The 21901-nt window shown below is 40.6% G+C and overlaps 1 protein-coding gene across 1 annotated transcript in view; it reads right to left on the reverse strand.

Annotated features, from left to right (window-relative positions):
* The window catches only part of LOC134542736 (uncharacterized), a 123400-nt gene that overhangs the window by 82539 nt on the left and 18960 nt on the right, over positions 1–21901 (reverse strand). Inside the window, exons 4-5 of the mRNA XM_063387233.1 lie at positions 7272–7505; positions 708–854 (exon numbers count right to left, since the gene is read on the reverse strand). Of these exons, the coding sequence (XP_063243303.1) occupies positions 708–854; positions 7272–7505 (381 nt within the window). The remainder of the gene's footprint in view (positions 1–707; positions 855–7271; positions 7506–21901) is intronic.

Consider the following 21901-nt stretch of genomic DNA (forward strand, 5'->3'; position numbering starts at 1 on the left):
GTATGAAAACATATTCACAAAGAATGCCAAATAAATACAGACATTCCCTTTTTGAAAATAGAGGCAACAATTTAGTCTCCACACTGTTGTCACTTACACTAAAAAAAACTTCAGAAATGGAGGAAAAAACTCCAATGACTACACTAACTATATGCTATTGCTCTCCAGCCATTTGGGCACATTTACAGCCGGTTCTAAAAGGTTTTCTTAGCAATATTGTTAGTTTACATTAATTTAGAGATAAATCTTTCACAAAGTATCGTAATAAAATAATGTACAAATGTAAGAAACGGCTATGAATGAATTTCACTCTAGCCTGGTAAAACATCACATGCAGTCAACATGAGGCTGGCTGATGGGGTGATTGCAGTGTGCAAGAGAACCACGAACTGGCTCTTCGGAAATGACAAACATAATAACTTTGAACAAGTTATCAGTTGTAATAAAAAAAAAATTGAATACAAAAGTAGGTTGTGACCATAGATAACACTGATATCTTAAAAGTTAACCATTCCTGGATTATATTTTTCCAACCATTTCATTTTAAGGCATTGAGCGCTCATGTAACATAAAATAATTAAAAATAAATCAAACAATACAGATAAATAAAAAAAAGATAAAGTGTGGGTTGAATAAGGAAGGCAACAAGAGACCTAAACAATAAAAGGGTTAAAAAGTTAAGTAAGTGGCCACAGATGTTTACTCACAATGCAGTCGGAGGTGTCGAAGTAAATAAAGCAAAGGTTGACCTTGTGGCAGGACAGTTTGCCGCGGTCATCCAGCCCCAAGATTACATTGTGGCGCAGTAAGTGCTTGTTGACCTGAGCCATGCACTGCTCCAAGCTCTTGTTGAGCTGCAACAAAACGACACGGCACTCTTCAATCCTCTCCTTCCTGCATTGTGGCACAACTGTTAGTTTTTCACCTGAGTCAACACTTCTCCAAACCCTTGCTGAGCTGCAACAACTTAACAAGGCACGTTAAAAAACCTTTCCCCTTCCTGCAATGTCGCACAAAAGTAGTTGTTCAACTGAGCCACGCAAAGATCTAGACTCTTGTAAAGCTGCAACAACACAACAAAGCAATTTTCAATCCTTACCCTTTGTCCATTGTGGCACTGTGCCGCCAATAGTAATTTCTGCACAATTTTTAAATTTTAATTTTAAATTATCATCTTAACAGTAATTTTATAGCTTGAATTTAAACTTGTTTAGCCCACTGTAACCTCCCACTTAATTTTTGTTGGGGTAGTTCCTAGAGTCGTTCCCAGCGCAGTATCCGAGTCTTTGCTGATTCTTTGCAAGGCTAGCTTCTGGCCTTGTATTTTTCCCGCTCCAGTGCACGACCGGCGATTGAAACTCACCCCTCCTGCAGTGACCAGGACTGACTGCAGCTTCTCAGGGCAGCCCGTTTCTCAGAGCTCTCCTGAGGTGAGCACTTACAGTTGTGCCCCATTATAATGTTCCAGGGCTCTAGAGCACGTACAGGTACTCCGGGTAAGACATTTCTCACAAGCCAGCCAACACCCAACCCCCCTTCTCTCATTTCCACGAATCACCGCCCACAGCATTGACCGGTGCTTAACCCCGGCTAGCGACGGCATGTCTCAACGTCTGGACATTGGTGTTTGAATGTACTGCCTCTGACCTCTAGTGGCGGAGTTGTCTACTATTTCCCTGGGTGTTCAACACACCTGCCCTCTGGCGACACCAAACAACAAACGTTCTCCTGTCGTTCTCTTCCGAGTCACCAGAGCGCTCTCCAGTCTCCTCCATAAGCCCCATGCTTTAGAAGTAGTCTCGTCTGAGATGTGCGAGTCGACTTCGTCCCTGCTTCGGCCACTCCCCAGTAGATAGCGCAGCGATCAGGCGCCCACTGCAGCACCGAGCTATCAGAGTCTGTATTTCTCAATCCCTCCCTCGGACATCTTCGGAACTTTTCGGCCCTGAAGCCGAAGTATCCCCTTATTCTTCCAAACTGAAGCGCCGAATTTAATTAAGCGACACAGGTTCCATACCAGGGACTTCTTGGCTTGACTTCCGACTGACTGCATCGTTATCGGCCAGCCTTCAGCTTGATTCGACTTCACTACTTCAACTAAGATGTAGTCGCCTCGTTAACGGATGTTTTCCCCAATATAGTTTTTTTTTGTTAACTTTTGTAAACAGATGCGGAAGCATTCGTAATTACAAAAAAATTAACAAACTATTAACTATAACTCTGAGCCATGCACATACCTAGATTCTTGTTGAACTGCAACAACACAACACAGTTCGAACCAATGCTTTCCCTTCCAGAATTCTGTTTCTACAAGTACTTACTGCCCTGAGCCTGTTGCTCTGTACTAGTCAGCAATAAACTACACTGTGTAGTATTTCCCCTTACAACGCAAACATATCACATGGCGGCAACAGCTCTAGCACTAAACAAATGAAAATCTGAAAACATATTCAAATGTTCATATATTTGGAATTGAACAAAATACAGCTAATCTTTTGCAAACTAAAATTATAGATACACATCCGATCAACTCTTGTAAAACAGCTTTCTTTGAAGAAAAAAAAAAATCAATATAATGCTAAGAAAATTACGATACACCAGATATGTTGGGACTTAGGCTTTTTTTATTGTAGAAAATAAAGCGTTTGATGACATAATGAATCTGTTAGAAGCATTTAACATTACGCCATCTCAAAACCATTTTGGAAAAAAGGTTCTTCTAGATCTATCTGTACATACACTTGAACCCTGATTTTACGAACCTCGGATTTAACGAAGCAGCGATTTCACGAATACATACTCAGGAATAGTTAAAACTTGGAAATTTTGCCAACAAAATATAATTAATCAAAAAAAATTGAAAAAAAAATTACAATTTAAGTTTATACAATTATTATCTTTTAACGCACAACGTATATTTTGTGTGGGTTTTAATACTCTCTATTATGTTCCTATAAAAGAACAAAACAAAAAACCAGACAGTCCGTTTAAAAATATGACGGAGGTAGTTTTTGCGACTTAAGTGGTTGCACATAAAACTCATTCTGCAAGGCTGGCGGCAGCAGCGGCATCATGTCATTGTATGGCTTACCTCTTCCTTCCTTTGTTTAAATTCTCACCCCCCCCCCCCCCCCTTGTCCCACCGCCACAGCCCGAGACGAAAGCAAAAACACCACGCGGTGTGGTATAGTCCATTCCTGGTAAAATTATAACTTTTAAGACCCACATGGCAGCCATTTATCACTTTTAAATACACTATCACACTATCAGTTATTATGGCAAAATACATAACATTTAAAAACAAAATATGGACTAGGTATACTTTGTTTATTAGTCACACAGTAGTATTTCTGCAAGAAAATCACAATCTTACAAAATTTTTTTTTGGATAAAGAAATTAAGCAGGGCCGTAAAATTATTTATTTTACTGCCAATGAACCATACTCATATTTTCATGCGTACATCAACATTTCCGGTGCACGAGACATAGCAACCAAAACCATTTGCAGCATGAAAGAAAGAAAATAAACTAAAAAGCAACTTCCAAATGTCAGATTCCTCACATCTGCTGGGGAGGTTTGCTAGTAAACAGTGCACAAAAATGGTATAAGTGACGCCATTTATAGGTACGACGAGCAGTTTTTCAACTAAGCTCTTTTCAACTTATTAGACAAAATAACAATTCCAGTGAGCAGCGGACATGGCATAATGGTGCAGTTCATGGTGCTTCATAAGCACTGCTGAGAAATTGTAATTTAACAATTTATTCTTACATATGGCATATTTATTCAAAACCAACACAGGTTAGTTTTATACACACATATTGAACTACCTGTGAAATGATAAAATTAGGGATGGGTTGAGTACACATTTTTATCGATTCCGATACCAGTACCGATTCCTAAATTTCGATTCTCGATTCCGAGTCATTCCAGTTTTCGATTCCTGGTAATTCTGGTCACATAATTAAAACTACTTAAGAATTGAATGCATTACATAATGATAATAACATGTATAAAGGATAATTATAGACTTAGGATTAAATGTTGAGGGTTTTTTTTTTTTTTCCAATTACCAGTGAAGAAGCATTTTCACATAAAGTTTGTTTGCTAGTAAGTACGAGGCTGTGCACAATGAAGTTCAACATTTAGACAAGGTTCTTTAACAGGCGATAACGCCGATAACATAACATCTTTGTTCAAAATGGGTTCAAAGGTAGCACTACTTTTTTCTGTGGTACCTTTTGACTTAGTTGGTGACAGTGCTGTAAACAAAAGTTTGTTTTTCTTCAAAGACTATTTTTTCTGGTAGTAATGTGTGCCGGGATTTCAAATGCTTCATTAAATTGGTTGTAGATTTATAAGTACCGCTCCGTGAAATTTGCGCACTACCATTATTACAAATTGCATATTTGTCATTTTCACTATTGATGCGAAAATGTTCCCAAACTTTAGACATGTTGATACAATATCAGACCATTCGCATCGTAATTTGAAACGACAGTCGGCGAACATTTTTTTACTAACAAACTAGCAAAACACTTGAAAATAGTTTTAGCAAAACAATATTTGTGCCAAATAAATAGCATAAATGCGAAACAATTCACAGTAACCTCAATAGCACGACTAGCCAGGTTACTGTGAATTGTTTCGCATTTATGCTATTTATTTGGCACAAATATTGTTTTGCTAAAACTATTTTCAAGTGTTTTTCTAGTAATTATTACGGTTTTCCTTTGCAAGAAATAAACACGAGCCTCTGTTGGCGGTATGGCCAGATAATTCTTTATTATCGATTGTTGCTTTCATTATACAATTTGTCCCGTACGCAACGAATCGATACGTTTCGACTTGACTTTATATTTTATGGCCACCAGAGATTTTGTGGAGGCCATCATCCTTGAATGGCTCACAACTAAAATGGTGACGACACGTGATGTGATCTCGTTTCATAACCGTCACTTTCTTCACAAAAAACAATGGACTTTTCTTAACTGCAAATAAAATTAATAACTCTTTTTACAATTTATTTACGTCTAATACATGAGTGAGGAATAATGTTCTTCGATCGTGGAGTTTTAATTAGAGGTTAAACATGCCCGGTAACATTGTTTTTATTTATTTTTATTCGTATAAAATTAATATTTAATCATAATGAGCATTATTAGGAATTTTATGCGCATACGGCAGGTAAGATATATTAAAATAAGTAAGTAAAGTTCAGACGAAAATATATTACTACTGTATTTTCTTAACTTAACCGATTCCTAACCTACCTTGCCCTTTTTTAGTACCCGATACTGAGTACCCAAATTTTTTAATAATCGGTGGTATCGAGGAATCGGAGAATCGAATCGACCCATCCCTAGTTAAAATCTTATTTTTCAACGCAAGTGAAAAACTAGTATAAGGATCGCATTACATGTATGTAAACAAAAAATCTGCATAAAATGTGAGACTCATACACAGGTAAATATTATAATACACTTAGAAGTACGACAAATTAGTTACAACTATGAAAATGTGCTTTCTCTTTTTATTTGAATAACTCAAAATTATTTTGAAATTACAAAACGTTTACTTAATTTTTAAACATTAAATTAATTAAATATTTATTTGCACAAATATTTGCCAAAGTGGTGTTGGAAGTATCGCCAGCATATGAACAACAAATAAGTATTACCTTAAAGTATGGCGAGGAACCATGCCAACAAGCATCTGGAGTGACCGCCTTGGGAAACCCAAATAAGAAAGAACATCTGGACTGAGAGTGGAACTCGGTCCTCTTCAATGAAGCTGGCAGTTAAGGTGACTGTGCAGGCGGGCACTCTCTTGTCTCAGTAATGTGCTTGCATCAGGTTTCCATTTCATATTGCAAAAATCGTTATTCGTCTCGGATGAGTATTTATGCAGCCTTTCATTTCAATGGCTTGGTATCGGTGGTGTGATGCATCTGCAGTACACGTGTGAGGGAGACACGGTGCTACACCATGGTGCACATACACCTATGTTCTTTGTAATGATTTCTAATATTCCTAGGTGATGTGTCACGGTTTCCATTGAACTTGAATTTTATTAAAAACAAAAATTAATCTGTTTCTATACAATAAAATCAAATCATAATACTTAATAAATGTACATATATAAATATAAATCCAGTGTCCTGATGTTTGTTTCCAGTGAGTGAACTCTTCACCAAGTCAACCGATTTTGATGAAAATTGGCATTTATGTGTAATTTTTTCCAACTTGAGATATAGGATAGTTTTTATTTCGATTAATGGTCTTAATAATTTATAATTTATAATTTATAATTTATAATTTATAATAAATAACAAATAACCAATCGCCATGGATAAACAAAAAAACCTAGATCATAAACATACAAACAGTAATTGTGTAACATTTCTCTATGTCCAACACACTGTCATATAGCGCTATCCAGTTTGCTTTAACTCGCAGACAATAAAGCTCCATGTGTTTAGCCCAGGCAACGCCGGGTACTGCAGCTAGTACTTAATAAATGTTGTATTCCTAATAAACTGAACAAAACCCTAGTCCGACAAAGTCTCGATAAACTAGGTAACAGCCCTGGAATGCAGTAAAATTGGCACCTTGATCTTGAGCCACATGCAGAGGAAGATGGCGCCGGCGTTCAGCACCAGCCACATGACGCCCAGCCTGAACAGCGTGTAGCATCAGCCACAACCCTCGCTAACCGAGGCAACCACGCAGGCAGCAGGTACCTTGATCTTGAGCCACATGCAGAGGAAGATGGCGCCGGCGTTGAGCACCAACCACATGACGCCCAGCCCGAACAGCGTGTAGCATCAGCCACAACCCTCCTAACCGAGGCAACCACGCAGGCAGCAGGTACCTTGATCTTGAGCCACATGCAGAGGAAGATGGCGCCGGCGTTCAGCACCAGCCACATGACGCCCAGCCCGAACAGCGTGTAGCATCAGCCACAACCCTCGCTAACCGAGGCAACCACGCAGACAGCAGGTACCTTGATCTTGAGCCACATGCAGAGGAAGATGGCGCCGGCATTCAGCACCAGCCACATGACGCCCAGCCCGAACAGCGTGTAGCATCAGCCACAACCCTCGCTAACCGAGGCAACCACGCAGGCAGCAGGTACCTTGATCTTGAGCCACATGCAGAGGAAGATGGCGCCGGCGTTCAGCACCAGCCACATGACGCCCAGCCCGAACAGCGTGTAGCATCAGCCACAACCCTCGCTAACCGAGGCAACCACGCAGGCAGCAGGTACCTTGATCTTGAGCCACATGCAGAGGAAGATGGCGCCGGCGTTGAGCACCAACCACATGACGCCCAGCCCGAACAGCGTGAGGCCCGTCACGCCCGAGAACAGCAGGCCCAGCAGCACCACGAAGGCGGTGAAGATCCACGCCACCAGGATGCGCTTGTAGCACACGTTGTACAGGTTGAAGCGGAAGTCGTTGGTCAGGATCTCCATGACGTGCACGTAGTCCTCCACGGTGAGCTGCGAGCACACGCCCTTCATCTTGTAACAACCAAGATTACAGCCTTCCTCATGCAATTCAGCAATAACAATTTGTTTTAAATTTTTTGTCATATTTCAGGTTAGATTTAAAGTTTTTCCTTTTTCAAAGTTATTGTAAACGAAATTCTCGGAGTTCATTGCTTTATTTTTTAAAAGTCATAAATTTATATTTTAAGTATTTTTTTTTGCTGGTTTCTTTGTGTGTGGGAAGGCATGCTGACGTGATTTTCCTTCATTTTTTCCACGACCGAGGCTTTGTTTCACATGCTAGGCGTGTGAGTCACGGTCACGGGAGTGCGAGAAAGATACAAAATCGCTGCTTGGTGGGAACAGAAGTAAGCCTTTCGTGGAATGTTATGTTGCCAGGCGCCGTGATTGGCTGAGAATTACGTCAGCGAGCCCAGGACACTGCCCGCACAAAGGAAAGGAAGGCTGTAAGATCAGTCATTGTCCGAGCACCGGGCCGGGCGGTCGTTGATCGGGCGATGGCTCGAGGTGTATTATTTTTTTTATGTACAGTTAGTTTTTTGTGTGCTCTATTGTACGTAATATAGTGTAATTTTTTTTATATATAAATAAAACAGGTAATAATCAAACTTTGTGTATAAATTTCTAATTTCTTCGTGACCTGTAACCTGTATGTTCCACTCATCACCTAACTTGAGCTAGCCGGAGGTGTTGAGTGGCGACAATCTGAGCAGTGTCATGTTTCGCACGTGCACTGTACCAGCAGCGCTCGACCCTGCCGGGAATACTCCGCCACTTACACGCTGACACCAAGACTACTAATACTGATACAATAAGTACATCCCTACTTTGGTCATTTTGCTAGTAATAAGAAGCAACAGCAAATATTCCACGGTACAGAGGGAACAATCTGTTCACCTAATTCAAGGAACTATCATATGTATGTGTAACGGCTGATCTTCGCTGCCGTTGACGGGTCCTGGTCACCGTGCCTCGGCACAGTGCTACCGCCCCTGGTGTACCGCCCGCCCCCAACAGACAAGGGGAGGGGGGTGTGCCGTTTATCGGGAACCGAAGGCGAGTTAATAATAACGCGCATTTCATACCTTTAACCCATTTATTAGGATTGCTCCTAAACATAAACACCGCGTGTCGCGCGACTGTGGGTCCACCCGCGAGCGAGGCGTCATGAGTGCAAGTCCCTCCTCTCTCCGTGGCTGCCTCCTCCCGACTCTCCCGGCACCTCGCCGACACCACAGTTTTGCGCCGCGCGGCGACCACTAGCCAATGGCGTGCAGGGAGCTACCGGGTGGGACTACACGAACGACCCACTGGATGCACACAAGACCTTACAATCACTCTCCCCCTCGAAGAGTGGAGCCCACAGCGACACTCACGTCAACATACAATATACGACATACAGTACAAGTACCACACATGAACAATGGTTCTATTGGTCTGCCACACTTGGCTCTCTGGCATGGGGCCATACAACCTTTACTTCTGAAGCAGTCACTTCCTTTAAGTCTGTGGAACAATCTTTCACTAGTTTAGCCAAGTAGTACCTTTTAAACACTACAAACAGGATAACTACCATAATACTAATTAAACCCACTAAACATACACTGACAATACTGAGAGTATCAGCTACACTGGACTCAGGCTTACGTACTAGATGCATGATTCGACTATACGGTACACTATATTCATTACTCTGCAAATACTCGTCAATTTCTGACAGCAGGTTTTTGTCTTGTGAAGTATCTATTGGCAACCAACCAAATATTTTTTCTGATGTGACCTCTAGCCTGAGGTCCGGTATATGCAAAACAGGATAAGTGACATTCCAATGCATTACATCAGTTATCGTGGCAAGAGCTTTAAAACGGTTTGACATCAAATCACAGTGAAAAGCATTCTCTATCATTCCATTACCGAATATGGTTTTACTTATGGGAGGCCAGGTCAACTTAGCACTTTTACATACAAAAGTAATATCAACTGGATCAGTTACTGCAAATAACCAAGTAGAGTGAGCTCTTTTTAAGAAAGGTTTTGACAATTTCACAATGTTGACAGGGCACAAGTTAGTTACATTCTTGCCTAGGAACAAACTAGTTTCACAGGATGGCTCACTCCGGTCGTACAACACAAAGTCACTTTTACATAGGGTAACACCATGTGTTCGGCAGTTTTCTAGGCTATGACGGTTGAGCAAACTGTAGTAATTTCTATCAGAGCTTAATAACAAAAAATCATGTGTTACGAATTCAGCATGTTGCCTTAAATTACGAACAAATACAGGATAAGGGTGTAACTCATATAATTCAAAATTTGTTACTTCATTTCCAAGCAGTACTGAAATTACAAGTCTCAACAAATCATCATGAACTACTGCTTGAACTGTTGACAACCCATAATAAATATGCAAATTAGCTGCTTCCACGGTTGCGATCATGTGAATAGGTAGAGTTAGGCTATCACTTATCAAGGTCAAAATATCTATAAACATACTTGGCTTAATGAGTGTACTACTAAGCTTATGATTAACGCTGTTCTCAATAGCTTGACGTAAATTGCTAGATTCAAAACGTGCATTAGTAAGTGCTTCGCTAGCACGCAACAATATACCCTGCAAATCTATCCTAGAATGCATGACAAATGCATTTTGCAACAATTTTTTTACATTACTACTAATATTCTGGTACCAATTCTCATAGTGACTAACATAATCTGTCGCGATTTTCCTAACAATCTGGGTGTTATCTACAATGCGCTTTTCTAGATGTTTCAGAAGAATTACATTATTAGAGACATCAGAAGCTAGACTCTTAGAATTCAAATCAACATTATCGAGGAGCTTACTCAAATGCTCAATATCAGCAGAAGTTGCAGTGCCGAACATAGCTTTTAAAGCTTTACCACCTAGGTTAAACAATCCTCTTTTCTTCCTTACTCGAGTACTGTCCTCTGGAAGCAAATAGGTGAAGCTATTAACTTCTGCTTTGAAATAATCATAGGCACCACGCAACTGGGACAATGCAAGATAAAAATTATTGTCATAACTACTATCATTATTCCGCGACTCATTTTGGTGTATACTATAAACTAGGTCTAACATGTCACCTAACAGCTTACACTCCTGAGATAAGGCAGAAATATTAAAATTAACTACAACTAAGTACTCACTGTCTGACACGATTACATCACTATGACGCTCAAACACAATACCCACATTAGACTGACGCACTTGGATTTCCACTGCTAAGACAAAACAAAAGATAAAGATGTTACACAGCACAGCACACACAGATATCATTTTACGGACGTCTTCGCAGGTTGTAGGGGATGGGCGGTCTCACCGATGACGGTGGTGGCTTACGGGAGGGCACCTTCGATGTTGCTTGGCGTTGCCTTGGCACAGCAACGGCGTCTGCAGCAGGAGGTTGCAACTTCTTGACTGCAGGTGCTGCTGGTGGTTCTTTCCGAGGTCTTCCTCTCGGACGGTCGTGGTCGACAGACGCAGAAGGTGGAATGGCTGTACCCGTGTACGGCTTCACTCGATTAACGTGAACGGTGATAGAGCGGAAAGGCAGCTGCAGCTTGAGGGTCACTGGCGAACACACCTCAATGACTGGATACGGGCCTTTCCACGCTTGCTGAAATTTCTTCACCTGGTTCTTCTTTAATACTGGGTTGCTCAGGAACACACGATCGCCAATCCTGTACTTCACTGGCACGGCCTTCTTGTTGTACTGAGTAGCTTGCTGTAAGAATGCGGTGTGGTTGCGTTGCTTCACTGCTTTCCACAAGTCGCGCAGTTTTCTTGCGAACTCGGCGACGTGGCTGTTGCCAACTGACAGAGGTACAGTCAGGTGCTCATAAGGAGTGGACATCTTCATTCCATGGACTACCTCGTATGGGCTTAACTGAGTACTGGTGTGCACTTGGCTGTTGTAGGCGGCACACACATATGGCAAATAGACATCCCAGTCATCATGACGGTTACTGACATAATGGCTAATCATTTTAGCAATGGTCCTATGTACACGTTCTGTTCTCCCATTTCCTTGCGGATGCCCTGGAGTGGTTCTCAACTTCTTTACATGCAGCAACTGGCATAATTGTGTCATTAGTTCTGAAAGGAAATTAGTTCCTTGATCCGTGATAATGGCATCTGGCACACCAAATTTCAAAATCCAGTCAAACACAAAAGTTTTTGCTATGGTTTCTGCTGTTTCGTCAGGAATAGCTCGCATTACCAAATATCTGGAAAAGTGATAAATTATTGTCAAAATGTAGCGGTTACCATTGGCAGTTTTGGGCATTGGTCCCACAATGTCTAGACCTAACCTCTGGAAAGGTCTTCCAGTTTCCGGAAGTTCCACAAGATTAGCGCGGGTTTTCCCTTGGTTAGTACGGCGATTACAAGGTATACAGGATGTTACATAATTGTCTACCATTTGTTTTCTATCTTTCCACCAATATCGTTCGGCAACTTTTCGGTTGGTAGCTTTCTTACCTCGATGACCAGCATACACGGAGTCATGACACTCTTTTAAGATCTTGTTTTGTTGGGACTTTGGGACAACTAACCTTAACCCCAAACGAGTCTCTCTAAATAGCAGACCATTTCGTTCGACAAATTTTGGCTGCTGCCTATATCCCTGGCACTCCTCATCTTGTAGTTGTTCGACTGCCATACTTTCTTCAGCACTAGCATCTACATTGCGCACTCGCCGGCTCATACAGTCTGCATTACCATGTTTTCTACCTGGGCGATGCTGTACTTTGTAATTATACTCACTTAGCTGAAGAGACCACCTCATTAGTCTGCCACTAGGATCCTTAAGACCTAACATCCAAGTAAGTGCAGCATGGTCTGTGACTATTGTGAATTCGCTTCCAACCAAATAACAGCGAAAATGCTTAACACTCCAGACAACAGCTAACAGCTCTTTCTCAGTGACTGAGTAGTTCATCTCAGCTCTATTTAGCTGTCGAGATGCATAGGCTACTGGGTGTTCCTCCCCATCTATCATATGTGACAAAACACTACCAATGGCGAATTGACTTGCATCGGTGGCCAATATGAAAGGCTTACTAAAATCAGGGTATGTAAGAACTGGGGATGAAATGAGCATCTGCTTCAGGGCTAGAAAAGATTCTTCACACTCTTGTGTCCAGGTAAACTTCATACCCTTTTTGAGCAAACCGGTCAGAGGTTTTGCTATGACAGCAAAATTCTTCATAAATCGCCGGTAATAATTACATGAACCTAGGAAACTTTGTAGCTCCTTCACGTTGGTGGGACAGGGGTAACTCTGTACTGCCTCTACAAGTTTCGGGTCAGGTCTCACTCCTGAGGAACTTATCACATGACCTAAGTATCTAACTTCCTTTACTGCAAATTGGCATTTTCCTAATGATAGTGACCAATTGGCTCGGTCTAATCTGTCAAAAACTGAGTCCAGGCGTTCTATGTGTTGCGTCATGTCTTTGCTGAAAATTATCACATTGTCAATGTACACCATACACTGTGAAGGTATCAAGCCTCGTAAAACACTGTCCATGAGCTTCTGGAATGTAGCAGGGCCATTAATCAACCCATACGGCAACCGGGTGTATTTGTACACACCTGTTGTCGTAATGAAAGAGGTCTTGGCTTGATCATCAGGATGCACCCCTATCTGGTGGTATCCGCTGGTGAGATCCACAACTGAGAAAATTTTGCACTGTCCTAAATTATCTAGGGTCTCCACAATGTTGGGCAATGGATATACATCTGGAATAGTCAGTGAGTTCAAGGAACGATAGTCGACACAAAACCTAAATTTAGGCTCGCCAGTTTCCGATTTCTTCTTAACAATGACAATAGGAAAAGCCCAAGGAGGATCTCCGGACTCTCGTGGTACTATAAATCCAGACTGCAGCTGTTCTTCCACCATGTTCTGCACTAACTGTTGCTGTTGAAAAGGTACACGGTAAGGTTTCAAGGAAATAGGCTTGTGGTTCCCTGTATTAATACGATGTTGTACCAAAGGTGTTACTGGCTGATTCTCTCTCTCTCTAAAAATATGTTGGTACTTCTGTAATAATGGCTTTAGCATCTGTGCATCTTCACCTGACAAATGACTTAACTTACTGGAAAAATCTATTTCTGCTTCGTGAGCATTAACTCGACCACATAATTTCAAATCTTGCGAAAACTTCGCCTGATTTATGTCTTCTCTATCGACTGACTTGTCCTCATCACACGAACAAGACAAGATGGCTTCTTTATTCAGCAGCTCTACTACTGCTACCTGGGTACCTCTAGGAATTTCTACCTCAGCACGACTCATGTTTACCATGTTCACTAGCGCTTCTACTTTTCCTTCCTGAGCATTAACTGTAGTAATGCTTCTAGCCACATAGCAATGCTGATTATCCAACACATCGCAACCCTTAACAGGTTCTGATAACAGGGTACAGTTATCTCCTCTACGAACATTAGGGAGCGGGACCATAACACGGACAAGTTTTCCTGTACCTGGCGGTAATTTCTCGGCAGCTGCTAGATGTACTGGGGACGGTGTAAGTAGTTCTGGACCAGATGGGTTGATCACTCCCAAGTAACAGTCCTTTACACGTACTGTCTGCCCATCAGATCTCTGACCCAAGGAGTACAATTTATTTCCCAGCGTCAGACTCTGTTTTGCTACATCTATAGTTGCTCGGTGAAGTCTCAAGAAATCTAGCCCGATAATCCCATCATAACGTTTGCAGTTGTTCTGGACGACTTGTACAATCATCTCATAGGCTATTTCACCTAACTGTACAGTAACAGTCGTGACTCCCAAGTTCTTTAGCTTGTGACCCGAAAGGCCTGAAATACAAAATTTAGGCTTCCCAAGATTCGTCAAAGCTGCATCTCCAACGACATGTTGCCACATAAGTGATACTTGAGCGCCAGTATCTATTAACAACTTGAGTGGTCTACCTCCATAACTCACAACTACTGTCAAATCCTCTAAGTCATTGTCAGACACTGTCGCGGGTATACACTTCACTGAGGACTGGGACTCGTGGCTAGTCCAGTCCTGTAAGTGTTTAACTTACCCTTTTCATGCACAGGAGAGTTTGGCTTAGGGGCCATCATCCCTTTGTTAGGACACTCCCTCACCAGGTGTCCTGACTTCCCGCAACCAAAGCATGCTTTCGCCCTCTTGCGGCAATCTTTCAGCTTGTGACCTACCTTGTTGCAGAAGAAGCATTTCCCCCTTACTTGGTTCAAGGCAAATACCGACTTACCAGTGTTCTCGGGCTCTTTACCAGGGCGTTTATCTGCTTCAACCACATTAATCGCGGACTCAACTGCCTCTTTAAATGTTTGTGGGCGAGAAATACGTGTAAACTTGCCTACCTCACCCTTTAAACCATTCAGGAAAGCATCCAGAGCTCTCTGGTCAGCCTCGTGTTTAATGGCTTCATTTCTTTCGTCATTAGGACCTAATTCATATGTGTTAGCATTTATTTTGCGTATCCGGTCAGCAAACTGTTCAATGGATTCATGGTCGGAGATTTTCAGACGGCTCAATTGTTCGCGATAGAAACGAGTCGTGTGCTTCCTGCCAAAACGTTCCAAAAGGTGTTTTTTAAGCTCTTCAAAAGCGGCAGCTTCTTGACATGCACTGTCAGCAAGAACAAAATCTAAAGCTTCACCTGCGAGCCTGAGTTTCACGAAGGCAAGCATCTCACTTTCAGACCAGCCACACACCTTGGCAGCTTGCTCGATTTTAATGAAAAATATTTTAACATTATCTTCCGGCCTACCACTGAATATTGGGATCGTGGGCAATAGAGTGAAGTTTCGAACAGGTGCAGAAACAGACTGAGACATTTCCTGATTATTTTCACTTACAGTCACGGGTGTACTTGTGGCATTTCTCCTCAGTTCCGTATTTTCGCGCTCTAGGTGTTCAAGGCGGGACGTTAACAAATTCAGGGCGGCTTGCAGATCAAGCTCGCGGCCTTCCAGCTGCACGGTTGATGCCATGGTAACTAGAGTGCAGAGTATATCAGGAAAGAATACCTCACCTCATTCCAGCGATGTCGAGATCCAGACTGCATGAACTGGTCATGGTGTTCGCGGATGCACCGCACGTGGTGAAGCCGGGTGCGGTTGGACTCTAGCTCGGCAGCGCGGCGAGTCTCGCGTAGCGCGGCAGGATGCAATCCGAGCGCGCGCGCGTGAGCCAGCTTGCACGGCGCGGCGGACGGATGCATGCGCGGCGCGACAGCCCGGGACGGTCGGCGACGGCTGTCTCGCGGCACGGTAACGCAGGCTCTTGCACGGTCACATTCACGCCCGTATACAGTAATTGCATTCACTAGTACCCGAACCAAAACACGGACATCTTCCTTATACAGCGCGGCGCGGATGCGCGTAACACAACGTCCTGAAACCCGATAAACGATAGCACGAGGCGGTGGTATCCCACTTCTGACACCAAATTGTAACGGCTGATCTTCGCTGCCGTTGACGGGTCCTGGTCACCGTGCCTCGGCACAGTGCTACCGCCCCTGGTGTACCGCCCGCCCCCAACAGACAAGGGGAGGGGGGTGTGCCGTTTATCGGGAACCGAAGGCGAGTTAATAATAACGCGCATTTCATACCTTTAACCCATTTATTAGGATTGCTCCTAAACATAAACACCGCGTGTCGCGCGACTGTGGGTCCACCCGCGAGCGAGGCGTCATGAGTGCAAGTCCTTCCTCTCTCCGTGGCTGCCTCCTCCCGACTCTCCCGGCACCTCGCCGACACCACAGTTTTGCGCCGCGTGGCGACCACTAGCCAATGGCGTGCAGGGAGCTACCGGGTGGGACTACACGAACGACCCACTGGATGCACACAAGACCTTACATATGTTTCATTTATTATATTTTTAATTGGTTATTCAAATACATTATTTCAGTATTATTAATAATTTTCGAACAAACACACTAAATATTTTTTGAGACAGCATTCTTCACTCCACTTCAAATGTGGTGCGTCTGTTGCTACGCAGGCACGTAGAGCTCTGCTACCAGTCACACCTGAAGCCTGGACACGGCCGGACATTCGCTCTGATTTTCTCGCGGCAACAGTAAACTCATGTTTATGAATTAATGTGTTGTTAAAGAATGGCATGTTGTAAGAACAGTGACATATTAACAAATAATTTCAGCAAAAGTCTTTTCTATCATCAAAATGTGTAAAAGATTGCATAGGTGCCAACTTTTGAAAATGCACATGTGTTTGAAGTTAATTTTGCAAGCAAATAATTAATAGAAATAAAATAATAAAAGGACTGCAGTGATATTATAAATATGGTTGACAAAGTATCAATTTAATCCATTAAAAAATTAAATAAAAGTCAGCATTCAATGTTAATATGAACACGTGTAATTTAATTAAGTAAAATAATCAAGATAAATTTTAATTTTTAACAAAATCAATCAATATTCTCAATAATTATTCTAATTTTTAATTTTAATTAATTATTAAAATTAAATGTAATTATCTATAGTCTAAATTAATTATACATACAAGAACATAACATCACAAACAATCCCATGAAGACAGCAATAAACTATCCACAAACACTCCCTTCCAGTGACAATGGAAGCTTATATTATATTATATTATATTTTGATTTTATATGGTAAATATGTAGTGTATGGATTATCGTCAAAAATTTTTTTAAAAATCTGAAATAACTTTCATTATATGCTCTTTTACGTTCTCTTTTCTGGTTTCTTTCGCGTCATCCGCGATTTGTCGGTGCGCGCCATCCTGATTTTGGCGCGAGACATCTCGTGAGCCCTGAATCTACACCCTGTTTGGTGAGTAATTCGGCCTTTTTTTTTCTCCTCCCCAAATTCCCGTTTGTTGGCCTTTCGCGCCATGTATGACTGTCTGGAAGCAGGTCTAATTCGTTTTGAATTTGACTTGTGTTTCAGACAGGGTCCAAGTGCTGGGGAGATAAATTGTTCCCCGCATATTCTTCGGGACCTCGAGCTTCGAGTCCCCTTAAGAAGAGAGTTTATTCCACCCCGACGTCATACTTTGAAGACCCGGGTGATATGAGCAATATATTTTCCACTTGCATATAATTAACTAAATTAATTAAATACATACCAGCGAACAGTGCCTTAAGAACTTAATCGACAATGAATTTGTAAAATTCATGAGACTGTGATTTATGAAATCATTGAAAGAAGCTAAGAGGGTGGAATATTTCAATTTTTGTTCTGTGACTATGTTTAATTGAGATAATATAAATTGTTTTAAATAATTTCAGGGCGCCCCCATATTTTTTGTTACTTGCTAAGATCTTGATTGTGATATCGAAATAATGCGAAAACAAAACCTCTTCATAATAAAACAGGGAAACCTATAGACCAAATTATTTATGTAGTGTATTTATATATCATATACCTTCTTCTATTTCTATATCATGATCCACGAACTCCCAAGTTGCGTGTGCGCAGGGAGTGTGAAATTTGTCTTGTGCACCGCCTCGTGTCCCCTCTGGTAAATAACTTTAATTTTCTTAATATTTTACCCAGCAGTTTCCACGGGTTTTTTTTTATTAAATTAAAATAATATAATTTTAGGGCACGAGGGGTGTTTCACATTCCTTCATTTATTGTAATGTCTTCTGCAACTTGAAATGATGTTCTACATTTCTGACGCAATAGTTCAAGGAGTGGGCGCACTTTGTGCAAAGGATCAAACCCAGGTTCACCTTTCTGTTGCATGTGCTCATTGTCATTCAAATGAAAATTTGCTAACAATGATAAAAATCTATCCCTTGACATCAAATTAGGGCAAAAGTTGCAGGAAACCACTGGTGTAGTGCTCCAGTGGTCTTTCATATCAGGGCGTTCAGAAATGCTCATGTGAATAATTATGGCAAGAAACTTCTTTTCTTCTCCTAGAGATACAGGCTTCCAACTCGCTAATCTACTTTTGGGTGAGATTCAGTTGAGACGTTTTTTTCTTGTTTATTTTTTGGCGAGCATACAAATTTGTTTGTTCTTTCATATGCTTGATAATAATTGTATTTATAAAATGAGAAAAAAATCTAGTGGTGCACTGAGTTCATCCAAATCTGTTTCTGGCACAACTCCAATTTCCCCTGAATACACATTTTTTATGGAAGGCATCCTATCTAGTTCTGTCCATCCATCTTGCGAATCTGTTTGTGATTTTCTGTTTTCTCTACTTCTGCTTCGTACTTTGCTGCCTCTTGTACCTCTGCTACAAGGTCTCCTTTTCCGTCCGTCACAAAGCCTGCCTGTTCTACCTCTGCTTCGCCCTCTGTTTCTTGCCCCAACACCTGGTACTGAACCACTTCTAATACTCTCAGGTTCACTTTCAGAATCGTTTTATTCATCACTGTCTGTGGAAAATAGTAAAGTGAATTAGGATTTCCATGTAAAAAAGAAAAATTGCCTTATGATGAATTTCAATTACTATAGGACTTCATGCAAAATCACAAGCAAAATATGCATGTGCCACAAATATTGCTTCTGTACCAAGAAATGTAAGATTCTATATTACAGTTATGATTTCTACTAAACCATAGCGCAGCAAGGTTCATATTTTTTTACTGTTGAAATTAGGAAAACTTATACATACATAACATTTTTGAAACCATGCATCATTCTTTTTATTATTTTTATAACTATTTTTTTTTTAATTTTCTATATACATGCAGTCAATTGAAAACCCTATCAGGCCGAAATATAAAAACCAATACATAAATATATCCTACCTGAATCTGTATAATCTGAAGATACAAAACATTCTGGGTCCAGATCACTATCTTCAAATTCATTTTGCGAGTTACTTTCACTTGTATCACTTGACATTATTGGTACCTTATTTATGTTTATTTACCTCAATATTTATTTATTCACACACAGCAATCCCTAATAAATGTAACACCTACTATATTTGGGAACACAGAAGACAGGGAAGTCCTCTTGGACTTTTCAAACCCACAGATTACAGGTTGAGAAACAGGGAAAGCCCCCAAAATAATTCCAGCATATACATGTTAGTGCTTATAAATGCAAAAGATGCTCCATTCAAACTAAAAAAAAAAAAAAGAAAAAGAAAAAAGAAAACGTACTTAGATAGTAAAATTCAAAATTAAAAAAAATGTTTTGAATTTTTCCTTCTTTCATATCAAAAACAATCCTTACAAACATAAGAGCCTACTATCAGAAAACTGTACCGCTTATTTGTGTACAGCACTAAACTATCGTGTATGTGTAAGCCAGTATGTATAGTACGCAAAGCTGTAACAAATGTGTTTATTTCATCAACGTCGCACAGTTGAGAACTACACTGCCACCTAGCATTCATAGAATGAACTGTCAGGTAGGCCGAAGCAAAACAATCGATTCTATCGGCCCACATTTTCGATTCCTAAGCGATCTAGCGGTGGAATTCAAAACTAAAATGAACAAAGAACTTTTACTGGTAAAACGGCTGACGTAATACTACGACAAGCCAAAGCAAAGTATTTTTAGATCATGGACGTACCAGTACGTCCGTCACATTTCTCAAAAGAAATCGAAGGACGTAAAATTACGTCCATAGCACTCAAAGTGTTAAGAGTTCTTCTCGGTTCAAACCCGGCAAGAGCAAAAAAAAATTCATCCTCCACCTGTGGTGACAGCTGACATACTGACCCCCACCACTAATACCAAGGCACATATTACAGCCGCCAGTATGACGTCATGGTGGAATCTTGTTTTTAGTAATTGATAGTGCCACGTAGAACACATGCTAGAATGTCTGCTAGAGAGAGTTTTCGCCATTTTAGTTTAATTTTTACCTGCTAGGGTGCAGTAATCATTCATCACCTTAACAAACACAATTTTGTCTGCTGTTTAGGCCTTCACCTTGAAAATCAATAATTTTTAAGCTAGAAATGTGGAAAAATTTTCAAAATTCATAAAAAAAAAATCACACAATATTATTATTGATTCATTTGTATACAGTACTCGGTTTAAATGCTTACTTGATGCTGAAAAATATAATTTTATTAATATCACCTCAATTTACTAATAAAAAAAATAAAAAAGAGGTCCAATAAAAAAAAGCAACAAAATTACAAATTAAAAATTAATTACATAATGTCTACTCTACTAAAAGTATAAAAACCAGGCAATTACTAGCATTTCTAAATTTCTGCATACCTGCCAACTTTTTAGTTTGGTCATCAAGAAAACTTTTAAATTGGGAAAATGTATCGTAAATCAAATGCGGCAATTTTTTACATGCTTTATGTGCAATTATTTTCTATTTTTCTATTCCATTTGGTTTCTGCTAATTTACTAATGACATGAAGGGCATATCGATGGCCTAGAATGAAAACCTCATACAGTCAATATTGTAAATGTACTGGGAAACTAAACCTATCCAGAATGTGCCAATTTACACAGCATGCATATGGAAAGCAAAATGATCAAGTACAAAACAAAAGCAATAGTATTCACTAAACAAGATTACTTAAAGACATACCTTGCTATATCACATGTTTGTTACATATTTCAGTCATCTCCTGATTATCATCCTTGATGCAATTTTAAGACTTAGAATGTGCAGCAGTTGCCTTCTTTGCTATACTTAATAAATCTGAGGTAAACCTTTGTTCATAACAAACACAATTCCTTGATTCCAACACAGAAATAGACTGCAAAGTTTCAGATGACATGGAGGACCTAAATTGGGTTCTGTTTTTTTTTGACCATACTGAAAATGCGCTCACATTCTGAATTACTGTGGGGGATTGACAGAATTGATAGCATTATCTTTGACAGTCATTTATACCTACTTCAGGAAGCCATCTACTCCAAGAACTCTTGATAATTCAGCCCACTTGACATCAACAGTGCCTGCTTTCGTCACTTCCAACCCCGTGTAGTACTGGTACTGGTGAAAAAGCTATCAATCTTCTTATTTTCTTCCTCAGAAAGCACGTTTTTCCTATGCTTAGGACACTTAACATGTGTAGTTATGTCGGACCTACCTCCATGAGCAATACTAAAATCACATCGGCACACTATGCAAAACACAAAAGTTTATCCTTGAGATTTCAGAATACACGAGAATTGGTTGTTATACGCAGCATGGTAAGTCTAAATATATATTTCTTGTTGACTAGCTTACTAATGGTTCCCATCACGTAAATAAACACGAAAAAAAACCGGTTGCGCAGAACTACATTGGAACTACAAAAAATAGTCAGCCATTTTGGCCATAATATAATAATATAATATAAGGAACAAGGAACAGACCAAGGAGATAGGGCTGACGTCACAATTGTGGTCGGTTCCTTCATTTAAGGTAGCACTTTTTCCTTGCG

Source organism: Bacillus rossius (assembly GCF_032445375.1).
Source record: "Bacillus rossius redtenbacheri isolate Brsri chromosome 9 unlocalized genomic scaffold, Brsri_v3 Brsri_v3_scf9_1, whole genome shotgun sequence".
NCBI classification, from domain to species: domain Eukaryota; kingdom Metazoa; phylum Arthropoda; class Insecta; order Phasmatodea; family Bacillidae; genus Bacillus; species Bacillus rossius.